General features: G+C 40.9%; 2 protein-coding genes and 2 non-coding genes across 8 annotated transcripts in view; all 4 read right to left on the bottom strand.

Moving 5' to 3' along the window:
• Window positions 1–19,852, bottom strand: part of clasp1a (cytoplasmic linker associated protein 1a) — a 55,845-nt gene extending 35,993 nt beyond the window's left edge. For all 5 annotated transcript variants that reach the window (XM_081720445.1, XM_081720446.1, XM_081720447.1 and 2 more), the window contains exons 1-8: window positions 19,738–19,852; window positions 18,056–18,658; window positions 5,354–5,432; window positions 5,027–5,130; window positions 4,364–4,455; window positions 3,942–4,017; window positions 3,669–3,766; window positions 116–186 (exon numbers count right to left, since the gene is read on the bottom strand). In XM_081720445.1, the coding sequence (XP_081576571.1) occupies window positions 116–186; window positions 3,669–3,766; window positions 3,942–4,017; window positions 4,364–4,455; window positions 5,027–5,130; window positions 5,354–5,432; window positions 18,056–18,250 (715 nt within the window). In that variant the 5' untranslated portion in view covers window positions 18,251–18,658; window positions 19,738–19,852. The remainder of the gene's footprint in view (window positions 1–115; window positions 187–3,668; window positions 3,767–3,941; window positions 4,018–4,363; window positions 4,456–5,026; window positions 5,131–5,353; window positions 5,433–18,055; window positions 18,659–19,737) is intronic.
• Window positions 19,853–20,559: 707 nt separating this feature from the next.
• nifk (nucleolar protein interacting with the FHA domain of MKI67) lies at window positions 20,560–23,656 on the bottom strand. The gene is made up of 6 exons (XM_027032304.3): window positions 23,446–23,656; window positions 22,904–23,026; window positions 22,439–22,547; window positions 22,139–22,350; window positions 21,988–22,047; window positions 20,560–21,621 (listed from the first exon to the last, which is right to left on the bottom strand). Exons 1-6 carry the CDS (start codon window positions 23,557–23,559, stop codon window positions 21,448–21,450), a joined length of 792 nt encoding a protein of 263 aa, XP_026888105.2. The 5' UTR covers window positions 23,560–23,656; the 3' UTR covers window positions 20,560–21,447.
• LOC113591697 (small nucleolar RNA ACA64) lies at window positions 21,689–21,819 on the bottom strand. The gene has a single exon (XR_003412230.2). It is a non-coding gene; the product is annotated as a small nucleolar RNA ACA64 (small nucleolar RNA).
• LOC113591696 (small nucleolar RNA ACA64) lies at window positions 22,631–22,757 on the bottom strand. The gene has a single exon (XR_003412228.1). It is a non-coding gene; the product is annotated as a small nucleolar RNA ACA64 (small nucleolar RNA).
• Window positions 23,657–26,365: the final 2,709 nt, after the last annotated feature.

Genomic DNA, 26,365 nt, shown 5'->3' with positions numbered 1-26,365 from the left:
TGAAACCCCTTCAGACACAAGCCATATGGAACTAAAAATCTAAATTCGTGGTTTAATGCAGTCAAGAATGTTGACAGAAAGCCAGGAATTGTCGAGTCCCTCCCGACTAGCTTACCTGAGCATGAAGAGAGGATCATGTTCCCAGATCTTTGGACTTCATCAAATTTGCTGAAAATTACATTCAACCTGCAAAGCAACAACAAATAAAAAAAAAAGAGTCGTTTACATACAATAATTCCTCACTCTTCAATTATGAAATGGTGCACAGAGGAAAGAATCCAACCCAAAAAGGACACATTTTTGAAAATACTTCACTGTCGTGTCAAAGAAAGGGAGAAATGGACTACGGCACAGGCTTATTGCAGAAACATACGAAAACAGTCTAGAAGACTGTCCATTTGCTTTCTATGTATAGTACAAAAGCTCCTATGTGTTACCTCGTTGACCAAAGAACAAAAAACAAGTATTTGCCATTTCATTGGTTATACAACTTGTAGAAGTGGAAAAAAAAAGAAAAAGAAAAACATTACATGCAAAACAATGGACAAGATGGGCAGTTGTAAGAATCTAGTAAGAATCAGCCCAAGGTTTGCTGAAGCCCAGAAGTCCTGGTGGAAAAATATTAACTGGCACACAAGACTTTCTTCCCCCAAAACCTTTGAAAAAATCAATTCAAACAGTGGCATGCCTGAAGGAAAATGTCCCAATCTAAACAAGACGCGCAACAGCCAATACAGAACCTACGTGCATCTGTACATTACAGCATACCCTTGACTGTGTGCACCCTAGAAAGTAGGTTGTTTCTTCCTCTGATGCGTTCTAAAGCATTCCTGCCATTCCATGCCCTTAGAACAAGGCTGATGCACAGCAAGTCCTGCCTGCCTGGGTGAGTCAGACATATTTTCTAGTGAACATGAGAGCAGGACATGTCAGTCCTTCTAAAACTCTGAGCTTTTCTTCATGTTCTGCTGCAAAGCTGGATGGAAAACATCTTTGATCTACTGTGTAAAGATGGTTTTAAATTATTAGAAGGGTCAGACAGCAGAAAGGGAATTTTCCTACATGAGACATTTGACGGAAGTGAAATTCTGAAATTCGTTCAGATCATGTTCTTTATACCAAGCTTATATTCTGCTATAACCCACAAAATTGCTTATGGTAGGCTTAAAAATCAGCAACAATATATTAATGATAATTTCTGATTAACAATCAACAATTACAATTAAAGACTAACGATTAGAGTCCTTAACAGCACCCATTTCACCAAGAATTCATTTCCACAAGTTTAAGTTTGATTGGCCATACGAAGGCAACATTTTTCACCTATAGCCACGTTAGCCCGATAACTGGGGCTATGATAACACTATTCCTGCGTACACAAAAATACAATTTTGAGGGTAAATTATCTAAAGCTGCGTAATTGGATCCTCCCATGCCTCTTCTCACAAAAGGACGGCAGAGAGATAGTAAGGATAGAAGAACGGCATAAAATACGCAAAGCTGAACGACGCGATATACAGCGTGTACCTTATGCAGAAATATGGTGCTGTCACAGAACGAGGACATGGAATTTAGTGATGGAACCTAGTCAAGCTGTCCACCCAATCAAAAATATTGTTAAAGAAAATACTATTTGAAAAGTGAATGTTAAATATACATTTGTTAATAAATGATGGCCTCCATTTGTTCCAAGCCTCTGAATAAATCACCCTTTTTTAAATAAAAGTGGGAGGGAACAGCCATGTTCCTCTACCTTCTATTGCTATGTGCCCCTGCAAGACACATCTGCATAGCTACTCTGGTAGGATTAACTCTGCATTTATCATTTGGCCCTACCAAGCTGTTCAGTAGTCAGCTACAAGCGACAAAAAACCAGCGCATGCAACTCAGGATCTGAAGAAAACAGGTGTGAGGGCTTCTCTTCTCTTTCAAGTTACTCATTTTGCGTCACCTGGTGCTTTTACTCTAAATGCAAATTACACACCAGGACCATTCGGTTACTAAACCCCAACACGCTGTAAAGCATTTCTTTTTGCCCATCGAAACCTTCGCAAACTACCTGTGGGTCCACAAAACGTCTTATGAAGCATCAGCCTCCCTTGGCAACGCAGCAGGAACTTGAAGCAGCAGTGCTGCCACTGTGACAGGCTGTTACCAACAGCAAGGCTAGCAGGAAAAAGCACGCACTGCTGGAGTTAAACCCTCTCTGGTGTGTGCAACAGGGAATTAGAAGGTCAACACAGAACGCTATAATGCTGCTAATGCAATCGCTCATCTCTCTTCAGTTAAGCTAAAGTTAGCTAGCATGAATAACTTGGGAGCAGTTCCACATGCTTTTTTACTGCTATACAATATTTAGAGATCTCAAAATCAAAGTATAGCAGATTTCATCAGGAAGAAGAAAAGGTAACCATCAATTTGTATCTACCAAAAAACACACGGAATGCTGGAACAAGTTTGTTGGTTATTAGATTAAGTTTATGTTTTAAAATCACCAAAACCTCCAACTAGAAATCAAGAAGTGTTAAAGAACAAAACCTGCATAATGGCAATACTATTTTAATATTCCAGCATTTCACCTTTTAGTAGTTAATTTGTCCAAATGTATTCTGGTGTGCAAATATATGGGGGAAAACTACTGAAACGGTAAATTTTAAATACTCAAGAAAAAGTGTAACAAGTTGGAAAACAAGGCATGGTTCATGGCTTTACAAATCAAAAATGCCCTGACCTAACAAACACAAGCTCTTTCTTCAGGCTGACCCCAGTTCCCAACGGTTATTACCAGATTCCTATTGGTCAGTATCTATTTGAAACTTTAACATGGGGTCAAAAGATACTATTCGAAACGGCACCACAAGGCTTCTCAAAGCAGCTATGCTCCGACTAGATATGCTCTAGTAATCTGTCGAAACAGACCAGGAGAGGCACTAATCTAATCACACTGATGGTGTACGGAAAAGAGAGTACACAACGCCCCCCTCACGCAGTGCCCAAGGACAAGAGACTGAACTACTGACACTTCCCCAGAGATTGTTTAGCCTCCAGCTGTCCCAATAAAAGCTGAAGTTGCCACTTTGAAAAGCGCAGTGTTCGTTACGAGCTCCTGGTGAGATATGAGCGAAAGTACACAAAAGGCACACAAATGACATGTTGCTGTAAAGGGGGGGGGGCGGCTCATCGTTCATTTTGCATTCTCTTGCTTATATTTCAAGTAGCTGCACATGTGTCATCTGACATACACTGTTTGTTGAGTGTGGTGAAATTAAGTATTCCATCACTAAAATCGCACATGGCTAAAAGCAGTATATGTCTACTGCTACACTGTGTTGCGGCATTTAATTGCAGCACCAAATCATTAATGAGAACGTTCCATCAACAACAGTGTCAAGTCAAAAGTGGCACGCTATAGTGAAATGAAAAAACTGGACCCTGGCGCAAAACTAAATAAATAAGTCTTTAAAAATTTGCGCGTGGTCCTGATTGGCCCAATATACCTTGCTCAGATGCAAACTCAACCTATGCTGGTTAACCTTTGTCTTACTTTGTGCATCCCATTGCTGAGTTTTCAGCAAAAAAGCACATAGCGCAAATGAATGAGAGAACAAAATGACCAAACAAAATAACTGTTAAAGAGATGTGTGCACAGAACGAAAGGTTTCACTCACCTCGACTGTGGCAACCCTTTTTTGCTGAGGTCCACCCTAACCCTTTCTCCAACATGTCTATAAATTTCCACAAGGCAGTTCATGGCACTGTCCCTGACCTGGTTCAAAAAGGATAACGCAAACAGATTGACAAGTTCAAAAGAAATTTATGAGGACATTAAAACCACCATCAGAGGGCACCTTGGTTCAAAGACATTTATTCATTTTAAAACAGGGACTGTTCAAGTCCCAGTTAATTATACAAGGAGATGTTCAAGATAAGAAAAGTCATACCTGGCTAGTGGGGTCTCCCAGTAGATTACATATATGTGGTACGATTTTGCTTAGGGTCAGGCCATGGGCACCATATCTGAAGAGACATAAGAGGGGAACAGATTTAGCACATCATGGAAGATAAAGTGTTGATCCTTCAGTAAAGAAGTGGCATCATGTCTCACAGAAAAGTGTTCTTCAGTAGTAACATTTGCACTGAGCAGTGACCACACAATCTACTAATATTTTTGCTATAATAATGCTATAATAACGCAATAAATGGCTACAAGACAGAAGTCCACTTTCCCATACAAAGACTGAAAAAAGCCCATGAGGACATAGACTGCATTGTTTGAACTTTATAAAAGCTGGTCCATCCAGCATGATGGGGACGAGTTGTACCTGAAATCAATTATTGATTTTGCCGAGACAGCAGAACGTACGTGTTCAGTGTTGCGATGAGACAAAGGCAGACTCCTTCCCTGGTCCTGTTGTTTTTGTGCTTGAATCCCCCCAGCATTCTGTCCCACACATACTGCAAGAACAAGGGGTTGCATGCATGGGATATTGGTCATTAACTAAGGAATCTCCGGCGACATTCCTCCATTTTCAATGAAGAGAAACTTGTATAATTCATTTGTTATTATTCAGCATCTTTCTTCCTAAAGTGAGTAGAGACGCATTTCAAGAAGTCATATAAAGAGCAAAGCTGAGAGAAATGTGACAGTCCTGCCATTTACGTGAAAACGATCATGTGCCAACTCTGCCACTGGCCATTTCGCCACTTGTCAAGGCTTTAAAACCCTTGGTAACACACATTAGTTAAAAACATGCTTTGTTAAATTTGCTCAGCAACTTAAATTTTTACCACATACCTCCTCTAGCTGAGTACATAATCGGGTTCAAAATTACAAACAAACTATGGCACCTACCAGAAAAATCATATTTGGTAAAAGTCTATGCACTGGGCCATAATCCTGATCTACATCAGGCACCTACATAACTGCCTTTGTAGGTCAATGAAAATGCACATTGGGGCTTGTTTTCCCACCTTTCCAAGTGTAGGTCATCCTTCATGTATGATGCATATGGCAGCATAATGTTACCTGAGGGTTAGCAGCCTGGTCCATGATCTTCAACAGCAGTGTCTGATCCTGGTCCCTCACCTGATCTTTGGCGTCGCCTAACCGATCAATCAAGCTAGGTAAAACTGGAAGCAGAGAAAGCAAAGCATAAAATAATCAATTCAGTGGAAAACGTCAATCACGAATAAGGCACTAAACGTCCATTACATGTCTTCATATGACTAGGACTAAGACACACAAGGCTTCATTTAAAAAAAATGAAAATAAACACATTAAATGAACAAACTAAGTTTTAGAACATGGGGGAGATATTTCCACAACAGCACTGCAAAACAAACAAAATCTTACCTGTTCCAGTTTGGGTCCGAAAACGATCTTGCAATCTTGTCACCAAGGCTGACAAAATGTCCATTCCAAGCAAAGCCAACTGCAAAACATTAAAATAAAATGTATCAGATTTGACCAAAACATTTTAAAACATGTTGGTTAAACTTAAAAGTAGTGATTGCTTCCTTCTACTACTCCTGGATTCAGCCATTGGGCCACTCAGACTAACCTACATTTGAATAAATTGAGTGATGTAGGTAAAGTTATATTTTTTGTTTATGACAAAGTAACAACTTTAAAAATGGTACATGCCTACTTCTGTCCAAAAGTCAACAAATACAACAAAAACAATCAATGATTCTTCCATTAGATAGGAGACCATGACATAAGACAGATACCACATCTGACAGTTACTCAAAAGATAGCTTTCCTCAACATGGGGTCAGTGACGAGATCTCCATCACCATAACATGCATGCATCACCTGCATTTCAAGTCAGATCATGGTGTGATTTTTGGAACCCACTTCAGAAAAAAAAAGGTGACAAAACAAAATTAAAAATCCTCCAGTACAAACAAGTGGACCTAGAGCTTGTTGTTTGTTTGGGCTCTGTACACCAGCCCTTTAGATTTTAGGCGAAACATACAGCCTTTCACAGACATACATGCTTATACAGAGGTATACAAGCTGTGTTGTGGCCTTAGTTGTCAATGTGTTGTGGCCTTAGTTGTGCAGTCACAATGCAGCAACACCCCCACCCATGAAAAAAGACCAAAAAAACCACACAAAACTGAAGCACTGCCATTCTTCAGAATGTCTTTAGTGATGCAACCGCTAACCAAATGCCTCAAATGTCCTGGGCACGGACTTGCAACACGCTACAGAGCTGATTAGATGAATGTTCTTGGTTGTCCATCGCGCAACCTGGATGCCACTGAGCATGTACTTCACTCTCCAGCAGGAAGAAAGACAAAAAGACCTTGAAATAAGAATGGTCACTTGGCAGAGTGTCTGGGGCTGTCTACGCATCTCAGGCTCCAGAGAGCAGGCCTAATCAACTTCAAAGGCTTAACATGAAAGTTTTATTTAATAATTAGGTTTATTAGTCCAAGTACTTATGGTCCTGTTAAATGTATGAACATGGTGCACCAAATACAAATGTAAAGTACCAGGTCACTGCCCATTTACTTACACCATAGGCATATAATTACATCTGCACCACTGCCATCTAGAGGTTAATTCATGATCGGCATTGTGTGCTTGAACCAGACCTCTGACGAGCCTTTCCTATCTTTTACTGCAAACATCCACTCACACCTATCAAAGGAATTCCTTGTGCCTACACAATGGGCTGCTTCAGCTCCATGTGCAGACAGGCTTGAAGGTATAATCTTGATCCTTTGTTCTCAGACAAAGGGGATTACAGTAATTACAGGGCTGATATCTTAAAGAAAGATGGCAGACGGCCAAGTCGCATCAGCTGAGGAGAACTACAATGGCTTACGTAAGGCGAAACAGAGGACCCTTTCCCCTAAAACTGCATCTTTTTAAGAAAAGTTCTTCTCCGTTTAGTTCTAGCACCTCTGAGGAACTAAAGTGAATCGGAAGGCAAAGAATGGCCGCTCTTCATACACAGAACCCCTTGAACATACGGAGACAGGACAGAGAAGGTTAGAAGCTAAACTGGAGTCTGCTTGCCAGTGGCCTTAGACTTCCTGCAAAGACAATAAGGGTCTTCCTCTGCTTGCCACCAGGCAGACAGACAGACCGCTCTGTGTCACTACCCATAGACATTATGCATCATCTTCGCTGAGATTGTGTCTACCTCCCTTGCCGACCCATGAAAGTCGAGGAATAGGGGGACCGACGGGCCTAAACTAATAAAAGTCCCGACAAAAATAGTTTTAGTCAAAAAAATGATCTCTGTCCTCAAGGAGCTGTGCTGTGGACGTCTTTCATCTGTATTCCCATGAGTCCTGTAACTCCTTACAGCCAGCAGTGAATAAATGAAGCCATTAAACATCCTTATTAAAAGGTGGTTTTGTTTTTCCATTTTCCCTGCCTGACACACAATCTGCTACACTGCACAGTGATTGAAAATTCACACCTGCACAGACTATATTGTTATAACTCCTACTGCTAATCCAGTAATACATCCTAATACAGCAAAAGTTCAGCGTTCAAGCGGTCGGATTGGCTCACACGCCAACACAGGCCAAGGCTTTCTTTATGATTCTTCACTCACTGCTAAGGTTTTTCATGAGTCAGGAGAACAGCTGGGCTGAGTTACAGCAAAGACGAGCGCCATCAGGTGCATGCAAGGTCACAGGACACGGCCTAAGGCCTCATCACCATCATCTGGGTGTTGCCTCACCCACTGCAGTGAAAAGTAGCTGCTGATCGTGGGTCAGCTTTGTCTGATCTCAGAAAGCGGAGTTCAAAAGGCACTTGATCAGCTCAGCTTGCTCCAGGCCAGCGCTTGGGGAGAGGGAAATGATGCCAGTAATGTGAGACTAATGTTAGCAGCTGTTCACAAGAAGCAAACTGACTCACCACTGTGACTTAGAAAAGAAAGGACTCCCCGGGGATTAATGTCTCAGGAGACCAAAGACAGAAAGAAAAAATAAAAATAATTATCTCTCACATGGACTACTAACAAAGGAACACGCAAAGTGTGGGAGGCCACTTCCTTTTGGAGGTAAAAGCGATGCGTAAAAGCGTGTTCATCCACGGCAACAATGCTTCCCTCCCACACTGCATGAAGATGCACAACACATCACTTTCAGCACACACACACACACACACACACACACACACACACACAGAGATGGCACTCTCAGGGCTGCCTCGGGTCGTTCTAGTCATATAGTTCTAATGACGAGGCCTGGTTCCTGGGCGGAGTAAGTCAGGTGAGAATGGAGGCTCAGGAACGGTCAGACAAGCTTATGGTACATAAATCGCTGAGCCCTCTGGAATTACACGCAACAGGGCTTTGACACTCCCTTAACTCACTCCGTACCAGACCCATTAAAAGGGCACCACCACATACCAGGAGATCCGCACCCCCTTTAACGTACTCAGAACGTGGAGGTCTTGGTTCTACAGTAAAAACAGTAACACATGCAAACACTGCTGCCCTTTACAAGTTCAGCAGAGGAGCCTCTTAAGCCTTTGATCTAGCCAACGTACCTCAATAACCAAATCCTCTGGGATCAGCAGAAAGCTAAACTTCATGCCACAACAGCCATGATGAGATCCTCAGTGGTCCCGAGACCCATTACTAAGCACCCAGATAACATAAAATAAATACAACCGTACATGCAAAACGCTCATTCCAAGGCCATGCCCGCATCTGCAGGGTTTAGAGAACGTGTACATTACACATGGTGTGAACATACCGGGCTTAGTAATACCTCTGTGATGACAACTTTTTTCCCCAGTGAAGTCACAAGTCCCCTCAAAGATGGCAGCACTGTTAAGTCCTACAAACTAAAGCAAACTCACCCCATATAGAAGCACTGCTTTAATAGACTGACCAACTAAACAAACCAGAGCAGCTTGTTTCTAGAAAAAGTTTTGACTGGTTTTTAAAATTATTACTAGTTTTCAGAGAGCCGGACCCGTTTAGACAAAACTGTGCATGTCCCTTGCTGAGCACGGCGAGCACTGGGAGGTTAATTCACTATCAGTTACCCTGATTTCAGACTAACAGTACTGATTTTAAAACTCATGAGCAACACAAGAAGAAAATAATTAGCAGAATTGCTTTAAAAAACACTTTTATTATGTACTAATTTAAAGACATACATATTTAAATAAGTGCAATTACTTTGTGATGATGACATGCTCATTTGAAAGAACTGTACAGAGAGAAGTCTTCCCCATTTCAACTTTTGATACCATGAAAATTCAGCAATACAACACCAAATATATTCCTCCAACAACTTTACTGTATAGCATAGCTTTTTTCAACTTCAAGTTCATTAAATTCAACCCCAGAAACAAATTAAATTGTTTAAAGGAACAATAAGTCATTTTTCCAAATGATCCTTCTTCATATTATGAAAATGCCACCTGCCGACACCTAGCAGATTTATAGAATCTCTTTTAAAACCTGGCCGGCTCCATGCCCGGGACCCGCTCTGTGGAGCATAAACTGGGATGAGTGATGAACTGCACTTTATAGAAGAAGTAATAAATCACTTTCATCAATACTGTTTGCTATTTCTTAGTGCTACTTATTGCTCCTTTAAAGATCAAATTGTTTGGTGAAAATCATTTCCTGTTTTCACTTTTAAAAAAGGGAGTGCCCTTGTACACATCAGCGTAATGTCTGTGCAAGTGGAAGAACACGCATTCAAGTTTCAAGTCTGGTTTATTTGTCACGTACACGGTCATACACAGTGTAACTCGCAGTGAAATGGTTTGAGAGTGTGATGCTGGAGTAAAGAGTGACTGCTATTGATACACTTTACCTCTTCAACACACTCTGGACAAAGTTAGAAACAGAAACACACACTTTTGCAAAAACAAACTCAAGTTACTCAGAGCAAATTAACCAATGCAGCAAAGGCATCTGTCCAGCCGCAAACAAAAATGAGACAATTTTCCATTTCTATACGAAGTCCAGAGCAGAGGAAACTGCACTGAATTGTATTCAATGACCATGCGAACCTAAATAGAGTCCAACAGATTTTAAACACCTCACATAATTATAGTGTAGAAATATTAGAAAATGTAAAATACCATTCGAACCCTCAACATTCATTCAATTAAAGACTCCAAAAGCAATCTAGCCAACACAGAGTAGACTCTGAACATGTACAGACAGTGCCAGTTTTGACTCGATTCAGAGTACTTATGCTCCAGGAGTGTGAAGCATGACCATGCTCAGTTCAGCTCTGCTACTGCTCAGTCCTAAAGCTGGCAGAAATTAATTTTTCAGTGTGTTAACATGGTTTCCATGGATCCGTTTCGCGTATCCTAGGGTCACACACTCTGCCTGCTGGAACTTAAACTAGCCAGCAAGTGATTAGTGTGCTTAGTTGTGCAAGTACCTCAAACCTGCACCACTCAGCTGATAAAGTGCTTAAAGCAGACATGAAATATTGTTCAGCAGTTAATGTTTCAAAATGCAGTGCAAGTGTGCGATTCAATAATTATTTCAATTTCATGTGTGAAATGCATGAAAAATCAGAATTTATTGAATTGAGTATCTGAGCAAAATACGAAGTGACCAAAGTGCGCTTTAAAAGTTCATCAGCTACTTTGAGCAATTAGTTATCCAAGACAATTTTCTTATATTTCCTGAAGGCACAATGAAAAACACATCAGCACACTGTTTCTAGTGAAGGCAATATGTACTGTTGTACCATAAGTGATTAAAGCATCATCACTTGAGAAATGTATGGAATAAATGCTTACTGCAAGCATTTCCCAACAGGAGACAACAAGTAGCGTGCATGGGAACAGCAGATGGTATCTGTATTAAAAAGTTTTAAAGTACTGAACATGTGGTAATGTGATGCAATTTAAGCCCAGTTAGGTCAACCTGTAAAAGCCAATATTACAAATATAATCAGGTTTTTAAAATTTTTCAACATTAACACACCTCAACATTCTTGACACATGAAACAGCAGCTTTTCTTTTGTGCTTGCACGCAGATTAGTACTACGCCTAAACAAATCATATACGTCAATGTGGTCATAAAATAACTACACCCTTACAAAACATACATCGGTGTCACAAAGATCATCCTAAACTACACACAGAGATAGTTAACAGAAAGGAAAAGTCCTATATTGAACTTAATGGAGGAGAATTTGTCTGCAGTTAACAGAATCTAGCCTACGTGTCAGTGAATCTAATAGGTGTATATTAAAACATTTCACCGGGTACTTCAAAAATGAAATGCAGTGGTATGTAGAGCAGTTTTTGAACACATAAAAGGGATGAAGGTCATGACAACAGAAAGTACCAAACATCAGTTTTGATGCCTGCTTTGCTCAGGCGACATGTGAATGAATAGACGCCGACACATTAATAGACGCCTCGCGAAAGCAGGCATGGCTGATGGGAAGTCTTTGCATAGGCGACTTTTCTGACATTAATGCAGCGCAGCACTGCGTCTAACAACATTTCCACTGAGAGGACACCGAGGCCAGGCGTTCTGCACTAGCACCATGGGGGGATGCAACTCCATTCAGCCCTGGGTCCTTATCAAGGTTCAGTGATAAGTTAATGAAAGCACTTTCATGGAAATGCACGTCGGGTTTAGTTTGCAGCCGGATTAGACGGGATTCTCACGTTCCATGACCTTGAAAACCTGAGCAAAAAAATGTGGAGGTCTCATTAAAGACATCCGTTCCACTTTCTGAGCACATGTAAATCAAAAGTATGAAAACATGAAGTTTATGGAACAAAATGGCTAATCATTTTATTTTTTAATGAACTAGATAACTTGGCACCAACATGTCAAATTTGAGGCTGATTTCACACTACTAAAAACAGGAGACGTCCAGCGAAATCCCACTGCAAAATAAGGCCACATTATAGCGAACCTTCACTGCATGCGAACAACCCATTTTCTCCCTCACCACACAACAGCAGACGTTCTGTGGCAGTGACTGACCAATGCAAACAAACGTGCTAAGCAGATACATAAAGCTCAGTGCTCATTTCAGAAATCACTGCACACAAATGTACACAAAAACACCTTTCACAAAGCAGTCAACTTGAGCTGTAACTTAAAACCCTACGGTCGCACACAAAGTCCGTTATCCAGCATTTTAACTGGCTTTGTTGCATGCCCGAGAGTAGACATTTCACAACAGTCACATCCCGAGGGTGTATAGAAGTCCTTCAAACACAAGCCAGTTTATGGCGACAATGAAGACAAACAGACTACATCATCAACTGTGCATAATGGGGAGCATTGAGTGAGCACAATGGCCAAACAGAGAGAGTAGGGCAAGAAGTGAGCAGGCAGAACGGAGAAACAAGTGCCCGTTTTTCCATGTCAGCTTTGATCTGCAGCAAACATCGGCTAACCAGAGAAGTAACATAGAACGCCACCTACATCAGTATAGTCAGACACTGCCCAAGTGGATTTAGCGGTCGGACTGGTCCCAACATAATTATGCATTAAATGTGACTACACTCAGGCTGAACAGACACACTTGAGACCCTCTACAAAATGATTCTGAGTAATTAGGTCTATAACTATATATACACTTAAAAGAACAAACTGCACATCTAATGTCTAACGGTTAGACACTTCAGAATCTGTTAATTTGATCAATGCAATCTCATGCTTTTTATCTCATGTTTAGTACTGCAGATGATCTTAAAAATCATATATGGAATTCTGAATTAAAGTTAGTTTTTTCTTTTGAGGATTCTAAAATGGCAAGCCAAAGCTTTCCGAAGAGCTTCAAGTACCGTTTCAAAACAACTACATAGAACACTACAGGCAATACCATACACAAAGGAAAACGGTTACTGATGCTGAAGCCAGATGACTAGAGCATGAAAACTACATTCAGTGCTTCACCTGCATTTGCAACCACACCAGATCACTCAGAGGAAAGCAAAGATATGCAAAGCATTAATTGAACAAATGTTCTCGTTTTGTTTGCAGTATAGATATCCACCCACATGCCTCTACACAAGCTACCAGAGGTGACCTGTCTGAATGAACGTCTTCCAGTAACATTCAGCATATGCAAAAAAATGCGGATGGCGTACAAAAATAGCAACATTCCCGTTACTCTGGACCTTAAATAGCAACATTCCCGTTACTCTGGACCTTAAATAGCAACATTCCCGTTACTCTGGACCTTAAATAGCAACATTCCCGTTACTCTGGACCTTAAATAGCAACATTCCCGTTACTCTGGACCTTAAATAGCAACATTCCCGTTACTCTGGACCTTGCCTACTTTGCTACCAGGCCAGCAGATCCGTTATTAGACATAAGCTATGATTTATGTTTGGATACTTTCACATTAAGCACAAACTGCTTGGCAAAACCTAAGCCAGTGGTAATAACTGGTGACAGTCTTTCTACAAGCATAAACTCCAAACACCGGTGTCCTGCACTATACCAAGATCGCACTTTGCTTAATGTACATTCATATGTACATCATCTACACGGCTTAACGCAACTCAGGATCATAGAGAGCAGAGTCAATCCCACCACACTATTTCATGAACAGAAGGAGTTAAACATAACACTGTCCAAGTCTTTGAAACCACCAAGGCCTTAGTAACATGGTATTTATGGAAAAACAACATGAGCCTTCTAAAAACTATAACAGCACCTCGCAGTCACAGTCAATCTTAATGAGTTGCGAGAACAAATTGGTGATGATCTGAAGAAGGACTATAGTGTGAGAAGAGGCTGCCCTCTGAAGGCTTCATGAGAACCAATACCATTAATTAGAGGCCGTGCCATCATCAGGGACGTTACTCACCACGCACAGGTATCCACTGTAGGTCAGACACAAATCACTTGCAGCTATGAGCTTTAAGCAGATGTGCAACCCAAGGGCCTGAGGGGCCTTGGAAATTACCACGAAAAAAAGGCTCAAAGAACGAACTTGGAAAAGGAATGTGTGTTTGATATAGACTGGCCCATTTCACAGAAACATTATATGAAACCAGTGTGTCTTGAAAAGGCATGTCACTGAACACATGGGAATGACTATAGGCAGTCAGACAATTCAAAAACAGGGGCTAGGTAACTGAGCTGTACCAAACTGAAGAAAAGTTCAAAAGCGCATGTCAAAATCACGTTAAATGTCAACGTTAATGGTCACGTTTCACTAACTGCACCTGAAAGCAGGAGAGTGAAGGGCTTCTCTCTCAAATGACCATTTTTCAGTGACGCTCAAAATCATACTAACCAGAAATCCAACACAGAATAAAGCGAAACCAAATTTTTTTTTTTTTTTTAAAGAGTCAATTAAAGAAGTTCATCATAAAATAACAGTCAGGCAAGTCACAGCATGAAGATGATATAAATATAAAATCAATGTATTTAGCCAATTATGGTGGATTTTTCCAGTACAGTTCAGCCTCACGTGCATCAGAAAGCAGACTGATGGCTACCAGCCTTCTCTGCAGGAGACTTTGACAGGAGTAGCCTGCTCTGAAATAGCACCCAGGCCAAAACTCTGCCCTGTCTAGAAATCTGAAGTATATATTACAATTTACACATAGTCCAATTTCTAATGCACAAAGCACAATTTTTCACTTTCATATGTATATAGGCAAAACAATATTGCCTAGAAGAACCAGCCACTACGTGAAATAAGGCCTTTTTATCTTTTAAGATAGCTATGCAGAGTCAGCGGGCATGATCAAAATCTGAGGCAAGGACTCAAACATCCAAGTCACGTACACCATCACTGACTACAAAGTTGCTCAGAACTCCTTGTGGAGCTTTTGTATACAGGCCAAGTGTCTGAATTATACAAACTTTTCTGCACAAGCTGGTGAAATTAACTTCTAGATGTCCTATACTCTGGCTTAGTATAATAGCATAAGCATTACTTTAATGGAGCCAGCAAAGCCCTTGTGTTAGTCGCTCTGGACAAGTGTCTGCTAAATTCTGTAAATGTCCATTTCCAGTGGGAATTAAGGAGACACAGCATGAAATCATCATTATTTACATGTTAAATATTTTGCTAGTCTTACAGGATGACTAATCTGTTAACCATTTCTATGACCAAAGACACACCGACAGGTCATACGGCCCTGCAGCCACCGAACATCTGAGGGCCTCTTCCACTCCTCCAGAATCCCATGTTCCCCTGCCTCACTGTACAGCCAGCCCCATGGTGCTCCACTGCTGCCAGCCACTATTCACACACCGATCAGCCACTGGCTAGCTCCGCATATGCAAACGCTACTGTCTACACGCTGAAGGAAAGCCAGCCAACAGCGGTTAGACGTGCAAAGATGTGACCGAGAAGTTAAAATATGATTCTCTAATAAATCATATCAACAGTTCTGAATAAAGTGAGGAAAGCAAAGAGGAAGATTAAGAAATGTGATAAATGCTGTGTAGTCATATTGTGACAAAATATCCAACAGCCATGAATACAAACCATATTGTTTCTGCAATACTATGAAAAGGACAGACCACAGGATACAATTAAGCCCAGTCAAGATGAATCCTTTATTTAAATGCTGTGATGACAAACACTGATTAAAAAAAAACTTTTAATTTAATGAAAATTGTTATCCAATTGCTCTGGAAACTTTCAATTTCTCCTCATGGTATTCCTAATGCATCAGTATACAATGAAAGCACTGAATTCTCCTGATGAATAAAATTCAGTCATTATGTATGCAACATACTGATTTTGAACCCAAGACCTGCTGTAGTAATTTCCAGTCACACATGCTTGCAAGTTTAATTATGGGTTATAGAAAAAAGGCTGAAAGTTTAGTGCGTTCAGCCGAGCTTTCTCTGACCGCACCAGTGCCGAGGGTCACACAAAGGACAGAGAGCCACTGTACACCGACCAGAACATGGCACATTTCTTCATCGAGCCACTTAAAAGCAGAATAGTTTATTTGCCATGCGCACCAAACCAACATGCCTGTGTGACCAGCCTGAGGCCGTGCATGAAACCCAGATGGAAAAAGGAGTAGGTTAACCATGTTATGATACAGGATTACGTCAGGCTTGATAGGAAAACAAAGGACCAAACATCTCTTTCTATGGAACTGGGCATGCAGTGCCACCTTTGAGCACCAACACCTTTCGACTCAATTTGGGAGGATGCTCATCAAAGGATGTTACCTTCATCAACTAAAACAGCATTGCGGCAGCACAGGTGTAGCCAGCCAATAAGACCTGAAATTATCTGAAATTCTCTGGTGTTAGAAATAACATTTTGCACAATTTCTATGCACATTATCAACCTCACCAACTGCAACCTATATTAAAGGTACACCAGGAGACCAGTGCTTTCCATTCAAATCTGGTCATAGACATTGACAATGAATTGCTTTTCTGTCCAGTAATGACACGCAAGCTTAAAAATCAAATATACTTCTTTAATATTTGGAGAATTGTTTTAGTAAAGATCATTTCCAATCACAAGATAAAAAGGTAAAAAGAGGTATATATTTATTAAATGATATGCATGAAATGGAGTTTACTCCTCATTCATGTTACATCAAACCGAGCTCAAAAGCCCTTTTATGCCAAAACCCCCTCCTCTGTACTGACACAGAGCAGCGTTCTCTTAACGTGGATTTTAAAGTGGAACAGAGATGGTGATGAAAAACCCTCCTCATCGGTGGTTTCCAATCTAACGACCAACATGCCAAAACACAGGGCCTCATCTCATCACAAGCCCCTTAACCATCTCTGAGGGTCAGCAACTTATGAGAAAAACAAATCCCAAAGCATCAGAGTTTTGTACTCATTCTTGGTTCTCTCAGTGTTCCCATCTTACGATAAAAAGATATGCTTTAGAGGGAACATGAGGCAGCAGTGCTGATAGACTTATTTAGGGCTGGGCAATACTGCAAAAACTTAAACCTCAAATTATTATATCCAAACTCGCCGATGATTCTCAGTTACAATTGACATTTTTAAAAATTCTTTATGTAATGCAATTGGAAAATGACAATTTCATCCAAACCTTTTATTTCTTTTATTATTAGAATGGGCTTTGGATATGCAAAAATAACCAAAATCTACAGCAGTCACGTAGGGAAATAATTGCTTAAATATCTTTAACATGTCTTAAATATTCTTAACAGACATGTATACAGGCGATGGAAGAACATTTTTTATTTTACTATTACATTTATCAGTTTAAATAAGCATCGCTCATCACCGCATGTGTGTCCTGCCTCAGCTCAACATCTCCATATTACAGTATCATTATAGTGATATTTCCTTTCTTAAACATTCACTGAAACGGAATGAACTAATCATGAAAGTCATCGAGCAGCAGTCTTATGTCCAGGTTTTATGAGTTGGCCATGAATATAAAAACAAACTGATAACTATTCAAAATAACACTTTCATGATGACATGACAAAACTTCACTAAACAATAGGGACTAAGCTCAGTCACTCAATACTAGTGTAGCCTGGTCTACATTTCAAATGGAAAGTGCCATGACTGTACCCAAGAAGAATTTTGGCCCAATTCCCAGGCAATGGCTTCGTTAATTACAGACATCAGAGCTGTTTGCTAAGAACATCACGACCTTACACTAAAAGGACCACACAGCCACCTCTCTGGAAAAGGACATGAGCATTTCTAAAAACAACAACATTACTTTGTGTTCATTCATCTGTATTTGCGTTTGCTTATACATGCAGACTTGCTAAAGTATCCCGTAAGTGGACATGTACTGGTCCTTTGCTGCAAAAATTAAAAGCTACTAACGAGCCTTCTGAGCCTTTAGCCATCTTACAGCTTTCATCATGTCTTGGTAACTCAATTTGTGCACATGAGCACGTGAAAATTTACACTCACCTAAAAAGTCAGCGCCATCGGAGGTGAATTAACTCAGCGGATCAGGTCTGAGGAACAGGGCCAAAATGGAAGGACTGGCTTTTGCCATCTTTCAGCAAATGATGCAGCCCAGTAACAAACCTCTCACTATAAATCACCACCCATCACGGAATAGAAGGTTCATCTACAGGGCATGACCTGGCATGAAGCTATTAATAAACAGTATCGTTACCTTGAAGTTGCTGGAGTTGACCCAGGAAGAGGCGAGGCCGTCCACCATCTTGTCCAGTGCTGTCTGGTCCTGCTCCAGATCATGGGACTTGCCCTTGTCAGCAATGTAATCGATGAGCTCCTGACCCATCTGCAGCCTCCGGCCAACATCCTTCTGCAGCACTTGTGCCAGACAGTACTCCATATTGGGCTCCATGGCCTACGTATTTCTACCACCACCTCAGAGGTAGTGGGAGGACAAGCTAAAGGAGATCTTAATAGTGCTCGTCTGGCCAACAAAATAAAGCAAAAGAAAGAAATGATGTCTTAAGGTATTAATATCCTGTCTGATAACAGACCGTATGTGCGCTGTGGGTTAACACGGGCAGCTAAGACTTGGGGAAGAAGGCTTAGGAATGGTAACAATGCACCATATGTGCTTGGACAACAGCTGACACAGACTGGGGACCGTCTTTCCTTTCTTTCTGAGAGGCCGAGCCAAAATGCTACGAGCAGCAAAACTGAAAAGGGTGACAGCAGCATCGAGTGTGGGAATTATTGCTCGAGAAGGAGGGTCCGATGGAACACTGCTTCATAATTCAGTAGTCCTCTGCTGCTCTACTACCTAGGGTCAATAAGGAAGAAAAGGCAGTTAGCCAAAGCCCCTGCAGTGAAGCAGTAATGTATTCAGACATACAGTTTTATCAACAGAGATCAGCAAGCAATTTGCATGCACAGTCTGTGATATAGGTGCATTCCACTTGGTTAAGAGATGTCACTCTAAATGCTTAAACATTTAGCAGTTTATTTTCTGGCCATACAACCGTTGTTATATGGGATTTATATTCCTATACAACGCCCAAAATTACATACAGAAAGATGTTTGTATTTTATAGTATAGAAAAAGCTACAGCATCCCAACAAACAATAACTGTCATAGCAACAGGAAAACAAACAAGATCATCTACCATCATGTATGCCTACAGTCAAAACACTTTGGACAAAGACGATTGGTTGTGATTTTCTGTGGAGAATGCGAAACTAGGTGTGATCTTGTCACCAGAATCTGTGAATGGTGCATAAATTCTTTAACACGACCTCTCCCGTGAAAGGTGTGTTGTGTGTGTGTGTGTGTGTGTGTGTGTAACTGAACAGCTAACGCAGGCATAGCTGGCCAATACAACACCAACCAGACAGTCGCTGCTCGCTGTTCTATTAAACTGTAAAGGCAGGCGGGCACTGCGAGGTAACTAGCTGACCATCTCCAATAGCCGAGACGTAACCAAAGCATAACGAAGTGAAGTGCACATCTCTCTGACTAACCTAGCCAGGATTAGGTTTGCTTTGTGTCATGATGCGTCTCGTCAGCATTAGCTTAAGCTAGCTACGTGCTAAGTGCTTTACTAGCCACTGTGGCGGGTTTCCTCCATACACAATAAAATAAATAAATAGCCGTTTAGGACATTTGGAATAAACTGGACAAATTCAGCGATGAACAGCGTTGTCCCTGTAGATAAGCTACAGCCATAAAGCTGAAGCCACTTCAACATCGGCTGTACTGTTAGCGGTTAGCAGCTAGCTGCCAGCGGTTAGCTAGCTCACAAAGATCCCGACGCATCCAGCGGCTACAGCTAGCATACTGAACCCCTTTTTAGACAAGAGCAAGCGGACACGCCTGTCAAAAATAATAACTTGTAGACTCACCATACTAATTACTCTATAATTAAGAGAACATACACGTTGCGGATAGTGGCGGCAAAACAGTGTCGCCGAGGCGCCTCAGTGGGTTTATTGCTGCCCTGTTATACGGACAACGACGGGCTCGATGTGCGCATGCGTGAAACACCTCTAGCCAGCTAGTGATTATGTTACCCTGTTTGCTCAGAGTAGGCGACTCTTTAAATCTTTTAGATACTCGAGAGGCATATTTATAGCAATTATAAGCAAGTTAGTTTTGAAGGCGGGTTGTTATTTTTAAGTACTTAGTTTTAACACTTGTATTTTTCTATGCCTTAACACCTTTTTTTTTTTTAGCATAGAGCTGTACTCAAACACACGCAACCGCACTCTCGTGTGTATATGCGTTTAACTTTTGCAGAATGTTAGGATGGGGACATTAACAGTAAAAGAAAAGTTACTGTTCATTAAGTCTTTTGCCTTGGGAAGTCCCATCAAAAGATGCGGCTAGTGCAGGTACTAAGACATCGTGCACCCTCTGGTGCTTACTTTTCAAATTACCCGAAACGATGAGATACCGGAATACAGACGCTAATCCTAACCGACCCAGGCTCGCTGTACAGCTGTCATACATTATGCCCAATTCTACCTGGAGAAATGTTCTATAATAACTTAAAGATATCAACTAAAGCAATTTTAATGTCAACTATAATTTAGTTATGCACATCACTGAAGGTAACCGAGGACACAAGAAAACACAAAATAAAAAAAGATATTAAAGATAAAACACTTAAACAGGTGAAAATATTGACAACTGCAAAAAAAAAAAAAAGTCACCATGGAAACAGATTTATGAGAAAGTATATAAACCTTTACTTGGTTGAGTTAGTATTTCAAACACTTTACAAGAACATGAAAGATAGATTTAAGAACTCTATAAAGCATACATTTATTGCATTCTCTTTTCATTTTTATTTAGGAAGTGTAAATATGTTGACAACACATGCATCAGTCAGCACTTGTCAGCTGGTCCGAGCAACGTAAGCATTTAGCATGTCATTAAGCTGTATAGCTCTATATGAGACTCCAATGCTTACAGTAAACCTGCAATGACTTAATTCTACTCATTTTAGACATTAAATGTAAGTACTTACATCTATTAAATCAAGCGTTTGCAAGTATATTACATCAAAGTACAGGGAGTTTCAACTTTTCCAAATGTTACCAAACCACATACCACATTAATGTGTTGGTCTGCTTCTTTGATCTGTACAGGATACTGTAATGCACACCAAGTCCTGTTTTCAATAATGTAATGAACATAATGCAAGTTCTATTCAGTTCCAAGAACTGGAACTTGCATCTTAAAATCTGTCTCCTTCCCAAAAAAATCTTACAGGTTATAGGTCTGTTTTCTTCATATTTGATGATCAATGACTGTTTAAAGCATTGCGTTGTTTTAACAACGCACTAAACTGAGAAGCTACATCATAGCCATTAAAGAGCCACAGACATCCACATAAACTTCTGTTTTGAATGAGAAGGTTCCTTATGCCATATTAATTACAACCAGGACCTTAGCTGTGCGCATCAGTTTTTCATCTGTGAAATGAACAGAAAAACCTCCACACACAAACAGCTACGGTTTTGTGAAGACTCTCTTGTGAAGTCATCCTCATGTACCTAGTCCCTCCACAGAGCAGAGGATCAAGCAATGTCACGGCATGATCCATTATTTTAATGTTCCTCCTCTTCATCATCCTTATCATCCTCCTCCGTGTTTTCATCACTGCCTTCATCATTCCCTGATGTAGGCTGGGTTTTGAGGACAATCTCGTCATCGTCATCCTCTTCAGCAGCGACAGTCCTCCTCTTCTCTAAAACGGAAGGGGTGCAGAGAGGCGTGGTGTCCTACAAACCAGACGTGAATCATTAAAAAGCACCCGGAGGTGTAGAAGCACATCTTTAACTTTCATGCGGGTGTAGGCACATGGGTTTCATTGGGCAGTTACAGCATGAACTGACAATAAGCAAAAATGTACCAAGCTGCTGTTGGCACAGTTATCTTACTCCAGAAGACAGACACAACTGGGGTAATTTTCAGTCCATGCCAAGAAATCTTAAAGAGTAGTGATACTCAAATCTGGCTCCTAGGGTTTGTGATGTAAAGTCATAAAAGTTCTCAGCAATGATCATCTTACCATTTTTATGCAACCCAGTGAAAACATACTGATGTATTGAAGAGGAAACAGCATGTCTGTGGGGAAAAGGCCTTACCTCACTGCACGTGGATGCATCAGCATCTGACTGGGCCTTCTTTGCCGAAACTTGAGCTGCCTGAAAGTGCATCAGAGTCATCAATTCAGCCAAGAATGCACATAATGCATCTACAAAACCCTATTTGAAATGAAATGGCTTGTATACTAACAAATCCTGGAAAGTCGTAGTCAATGCCCTTTAACGCCAGTCTTTTCCGAAGCTTGGATTCTTTGCTTAGAAGCTTTCCAGTAAGTTTGTTCATGTCTTTTGGGCTGTGGCCCCTATTATAGCGTGCTCGTGCAGGTCCGAAGGGCTTCACAAATAACTTCTGACAACCAACAAAGAGTTTTTCATGGATCTTCTCAGGAGGCATGACATGACCTGTTCAATCCACAAAGTAACATGGCCTTTCATTTCAGAATCCGACATCGTTTGGTCATAAATGAAGTCTAATTCAGGTCTTACTTACATTTGATCAGCCTCTCCCCCATAAGGTAGTTGTTCATGGTCTCTGCCACAATTTTTGCAACTTCGTCACAGTCAAATTCCACAAAGGCGTAGCCTTTGGTGCGACCCGTCTGCGAAAGGAGGATACTTAGGTTCACAAAGCTTCAGCCATTTCTGATCATGAGACAGCTGTAGAAACGTTGATGCTTATCGCAGCTGTAGGCACATGGGTTTCATTGCACAGCTCCATCTAGCTGGCAATAAGCTTAATGTGCCATCTTCTGTGGGCACAATTATCTTACCTGCAGCAACAGACATGCTAAAGATAATTTTCAGAATGTGCCACTTGCCATTTATTATTGCAGTATAGAAACCTGCTGTTAAAGGGCAGGGCTCATTTCTTACTCGATTATTGAAAATCCATTTCAATATTCAGAAAGCTTATACAACACCCTGAAAGATTTTTAAATAAAAATAACTGGGTTACCTTTTTACTCCGCGATAATCGTAGCCGCAGAACTCTGCCAAACTGCGAAAAGTAAGCTCTGAGCTGTGGCTCGGCCAGCTCACGGGGCAGGTGGCCCACGTACACCACGCCGGGGCTCAGGACCTGCGCAGGCCGGCGAAAACAACAACTTTGAGTTCACACGACATCCGCAGACTTTCAGAAGATCTTAAGGCTAATATATATATATATATATATATATATATATATATATATATATATATATAATTTTTTTTTTTTTTTTTTACATCGCAAACGCTAACTATCCAGGTCACGTAAATGGCAAAAGCAAGCGAACACTGGCACAATGCAAACCCAACCAGCGGAAAGGCCTGGAGCTAGCTAAGCTAACCCATCTGACTACTGAGCCCAGACTAAGACCTCCGGAGCTCAGAAACACAACAGGCACCATATTCACCTGGTGCAGTAGAACTGGTTTAATAACGAGCCCGCCACACACACCTGGCCTTTCCTAGCTCATACACCTGAGGTACTCGGCGAGCTAACGCACGCCAGTGTCATACCGTTTTCTGCCGTTTTTTCACTTGCTGCACTCTTTTCTGGAACTCGGCATCCTCGCTGGGGTTCAGAGCGAGCAACCTTTTGGCCGGCTTTGACGTTTTCTTGCCTTCCGTCATAGCTAATAATGTCGATAAACACCCTGCTACAGCGACACGCCAGCTAGCCCTCTAGCTCACCACGTTTCTCGGTCGAGGAAGCCCAGCGTCCAACAACGGCTAACCGATGGGCCTTTTTTTTTTATAAAATAAAAGTCCTCATCGAGGTCTACATCTATCACAGCGACACCTTTAGTACCGGAGATGATGATTGTTGTTATTTTTATGAATAAAGAAAAGCATATCCAACATTAAAACTGATTTTCCCCATCTTTCCCATTGTTAATTTGATAAATTTCCAAATAATCTGACAGTCAAAACATACAGAAAAGCAAGATTATTTTTTTTGCGTTAGCATGTTTTGACTATAACTGATCTAACCTTGTAGTAAGATGTCTTTACTTCTATCTTTAATTTCATATTTAATCGAACTCTATGCAGATTTATATATCTTAATAATGAAATATTACCCTGGAGTTTTATTGTCATATGCACAGTAAACGTCTTATTCCGCATTCCTTCCATTCCAGCTAATATAATACATCTTCCTCCTTCTCAGGATGTACAAGCATTGCTGTGCCTTCTTTATTAGATGAGATGTATTGTGTTACTAGGTGAGGCTTTCACTGATATGAATGCCAAGGAATTTGAAGGAGTTCAGTGTGCAGTCCAGCAGCACCCCAGTCAACACTTTTACTCACTGGTGGCGGGTTTGTCAACTGACTATATAAAAGTGTTCAAATGATTAATGAATGATTAATAACAAACTGTGAGCTGCTATACTGAGCAGTAAAATGCTATATTACAGCATCTTTGGTGGCTTATTAAATATGGGCCAAATCTAGAACAATCTTCTGCATATCTATGAGAGAAGGGAGAGACTGGAAGGAACAGAACAGTGGAACAGAGGAGGAGTTGTGGAGTGGCTCCTCATGAAACAGCATGTTACACTGTTAATAGCGCATTCAGCCGGGCGGTGAGGGTAAGAGGCATTGGTTGGAATGGAAACATTTATTTCACTGTGAATGGAAGACCAGAGCAGGCCGAGTTTCCTGTTGACTCCCCCTCACAAGATGTTAAAGGTAAGGGTATATTCAGTATTGTTGTCATGATTATCTCATTGCTCTGCATGGTAATGTTGTTTAGATAAATTGCATAATGTTGTGCATTCCCTACAGCCAAAATATAGCACTTTTATCTTCTCATAACCATAATGCTATAAATGTATATTGTTATTTGTTATATGCATTTCTCTATGATAAGAAAATTCTCTTTGAAAAGAAAATCAAATGTATTTATGTGGTAGCAATAAGGCTTCTGACAACAGCTAGAGCTGTTTAGTCAGTCTCTCACCGTCATGGGCATTCCTAATGCAAGAGTAACCCAGAAGATGGGATGGGATTCCCTCAGATGTGAATATGCTAATGTGATGATGGACTATTAACACACATGATCAGCACAGCATAAAATATGATAGAAAGGATGCTCTCCCAAACATGACCTCATACTACATATATTTGTGGATGCTGTATTCTACACCTTGATGTGAACAGCTTTTTGTTTTTATTTACATCAATACATGCCCTCGGGGAGGACTACTAAATGTGCAGGGTGGGGGAATTATTTAGGAAGCATGTGATGCACATGTGTGCAGATAAAATCGGGCCAGTGCACTCAACACCTCACCAGCACGGGCCACAGCAGTGCTGACGGAGATGTCCTCTAGTTCTGTGCCAAGCAGAATGCTTCCATACTGCTCACACTCTTCCCTATCAGTTACAGTCAGAAACTTCACATCTTTCAGCATCCAATCAACAAAAAGATCTGCATACAGATTAGGAATCGTCTTATGTTTAAGCCAGTCAAAGGTTCATCAGTTTGAAAGTTGCAAGCAGTGCACTGGTGTGTGTCCACGTGTTGATTCGGGCCTGGGGTTTTTTGTGTGCTACCATCGCAGACCTGTTCCAATGCGCAGCTGAAGCTGGCCCACAAGCTTTCCTAAAACGGTACAACACCAACATCTCCCCCCTGCTACCAGCTGGAGGTGGTCGCTGCAGACTGCAACAGTGAGCCGTTAGGTATTCTCTGCCTGAAAACCACTAGTAAATGGACGGTTGGCCTAGAGAATCCAGCCATCCTTTATATACTGCAAATCCATCTGGGGATTGTAGTCATGAAATTGTACATATTTAGATTGGATATGCATTTAAATGTATATAGGAAGTTAAGGAGAATAGTAAAACCATGGCTATGGTATGTTGCAGGTACCAAGTGAGCAGTGGCACTGGGCTTTGATTTAGCTTCCATGGAGAAAAGGTAAGTATGAGTTAAACTTACAACACTGCAGGTACAAATGTTGTTTTTTTCTTTTCTGGAAATTGGAATCAGTGAGAAATAACAAAATCCAAAACCCGTCTTTGGAAAATGTATTTTTGTATCCAGTCTTAACTCCTTTTCGATTAGGTCACAAAGCATAGAGAAGAAGATTCTTGTTGAAACTGGTGAGAGGAGTCATTCAGACAAAAGCTTGAGGTAGACATGCAGACTCACGCACACGTTCCTTAGTCTGGTCCAGTGCTGTCTGCATCCTTAATAATCCACAAAAGCCAGTATTTAAATGTTATTCCACTCACTGCTAAGGCAGAAAGAGCCCTGGAGCCCTAGTAAACTATCTTTAGATAGTCTTTGTTACGATCTTTGTTCTTTTTATATTTTCCCCTGGTAAATAAATGACATCTTGTGCACCTGATCCTGACTTTCTCCTCGGTTCTGTTTGTGACCCTGACTCGGTTCTGTTTGTGACCCTGACTCGGTTCTGTTTGTGTAC

Source organism: Electrophorus electricus, chromosome 9 (genome assembly GCF_041902795.1).
Source record: "Electrophorus electricus isolate QZ-2024a chromosome 9, ASM4190279v1, whole genome shotgun sequence".
In the NCBI taxonomy this organism is placed as follows: Eukaryota; Metazoa; Chordata; class Actinopteri; order Gymnotiformes; family Gymnotidae; genus Electrophorus; species Electrophorus electricus.
This window is presented reverse-complemented; position numbering and strand designations above follow the sequence as displayed.